The sequence below is a fragment of the Scyliorhinus torazame genome, chromosome 10 (assembly GCF_047496885.1).
Source record: "Scyliorhinus torazame isolate Kashiwa2021f chromosome 10, sScyTor2.1, whole genome shotgun sequence".
In the NCBI taxonomy this organism is placed as follows: domain Eukaryota; kingdom Metazoa; phylum Chordata; class Chondrichthyes; order Carcharhiniformes; family Scyliorhinidae; genus Scyliorhinus; species Scyliorhinus torazame.
Genome location: NC_092716.1, coordinates 141,782,881 through 141,784,459, shown reverse-complemented (window position 1 = coordinate 141,784,459; position 1,579 = coordinate 141,782,881). Strand labels below are relative to the sequence as shown.

At 69.0% G+C, this 1,579-nt stretch overlaps 1 protein-coding gene across 1 annotated transcript in view; it reads right to left on the bottom strand.

Annotated features, from left to right (window-relative positions):
- chid1 (chitinase domain containing 1) overlaps positions 1-814 on the bottom strand; it is a 234,762-nt gene extending 233,948 nt beyond the window's left edge. The window contains exon 1 of the mRNA XM_072518783.1: positions 663-814. Within this exon, the coding sequence (XP_072374884.1) occupies positions 663-803 (141 nt within the window). The 5' untranslated portion in view covers positions 804-814. The remainder of the gene's footprint in view (positions 1-662) is intronic.
- Between the last annotated feature and the right edge of the window lie 765 nt (positions 815-1,579).

The following is a 1,579-nucleotide window of genomic DNA, read 5'->3' as shown; positions in this document are numbered from 1 at the left end:
GCAGGAAGAGGCGGAGGGGGGCAGGAAGAGGCGGAGGGGGGCAGGAAGAGGCGGAGGGGGGCAGGAAGAGGCGGAGGGGGGCAGGAAGAGGCGGAGGGGGGCAGGAAGCGGCGGAGGGGGGCAGGAAGCGGCGGAGGGGGCAGGAAGAGGCGGAGGGGGGCAGGAAGAGGCGGAGGGGGGCAGGAAGAGGCGGAGGGGGCAGGAAGAGGCGGAGGGGGCAGGAAGAGGCGGAGGGGGGCAGGAAGAGGCGGAGGGGGGCAGGAAGAGGCGGAGGGGGGCAGGAAGAGGCGGAGGGGGGCAGGAGGAGGCGGAGGGGGGCAGGAAGAGGTGGAGGGGGCAGGAAGAGGTGGAGGGGGCAGGAAGAGGTGGAGGGGGGCAGGAAGAGGTGGAGGGGGGCAGGAAGAGGTGGAGGGGGGCAGGAAGAGGTGGAGGGGGGCAGGAGGAGGCGGAGGGGGGCAGGAAGAGGTGGAGGGGGGCAGGAAGAGGCGGAGGGGGCAGGAAGAGGTGGAGGGGGGCAGGAAGAGGCGGAGGGGGGCAGGAAGAGGCGGAGGGGGGCAGGAAGAGGTGGCGGGAGGCACAAAGAGGTGGCGGGAGGGTGCAGGTGGAGGGAACCTGACAGTGAGGCCGGGCTCTGCTGGGTTTTCACTCGGCTCTGCTCTCACCTCCTCCTCCGGGACGCGGCCTCCGCTTTTCCTCACATCTTTCTTGGACAGAGTCCCCCCCGCCCCCGGCAGTAGGAGCAGAAAAGCCGCCAACAACAACCAGGCCCCGGGAGAGCAACGCCGCCTCATCCCAAAACACATCTGCCGGCAGCAGGACCCGGGGGGGGGGGGGGAACCCAGTTAGCCAATGCGGAGAGAGCCCGCCCACAATCACATCGCGTCATCAAAGGGCAGTGCAATCCAGGCTGCTGATTGGATAAGGAGCAGGGTCTGCTCAGAGAGGAGGAAGAGGGTTAAAGTAGAAGTGAATGTGGGGAGGGGGGAAAGAGGGGATGGAATGAGGGGAGGGGTGACGGGGGAATGAGGGAAGAGGGAATTGGGGGGGGGGGGGAGAATGAGGGGAGGGGAGGGGAGGGGGGAGAATGAGAGGAGGGGGGGAGAATGAGGGGAGGGGGGGAGAATGAGGGGAGGGGGGGAGAATGAGGGGAGGGGGGGAGAATGAGGGGAGGGGGGGAGAATGAGGGGAGGGGGGGAGAATGAGGGGAGGGGGGGAGAATGAGGGGAGGGGGGGAGAATGAGGGGAGGGGAGGGGGGGAGAATGAGGGGAGGGGGGGAGAATGAGGGGAGGGGGGGAGAATGAGGGGAGGGGAGGGGGGGGAGAATGAGGGGAGGGGAGGGGGGGAGAATGAGGGGAGGGGAGGGGGGGAGAATGAGGGGAGGGGAGGGGGGGAGAATGAGGGGAGGGGAGGGGGGGAGAATGAGGGGAGGGGAGGGGGGGAGAATGAGGGGAGGGGAGGGGGGGAGAATGAGGGGAGGGGAGGGGGGGAGAATGAGGGGAGGGGAGGGGGGGAGAATGAGGGGAGGGGAGGGGGTGGAGAATGAGGGGAGGGGAGGGGGGGAGAATGAGGGGAGGGGAG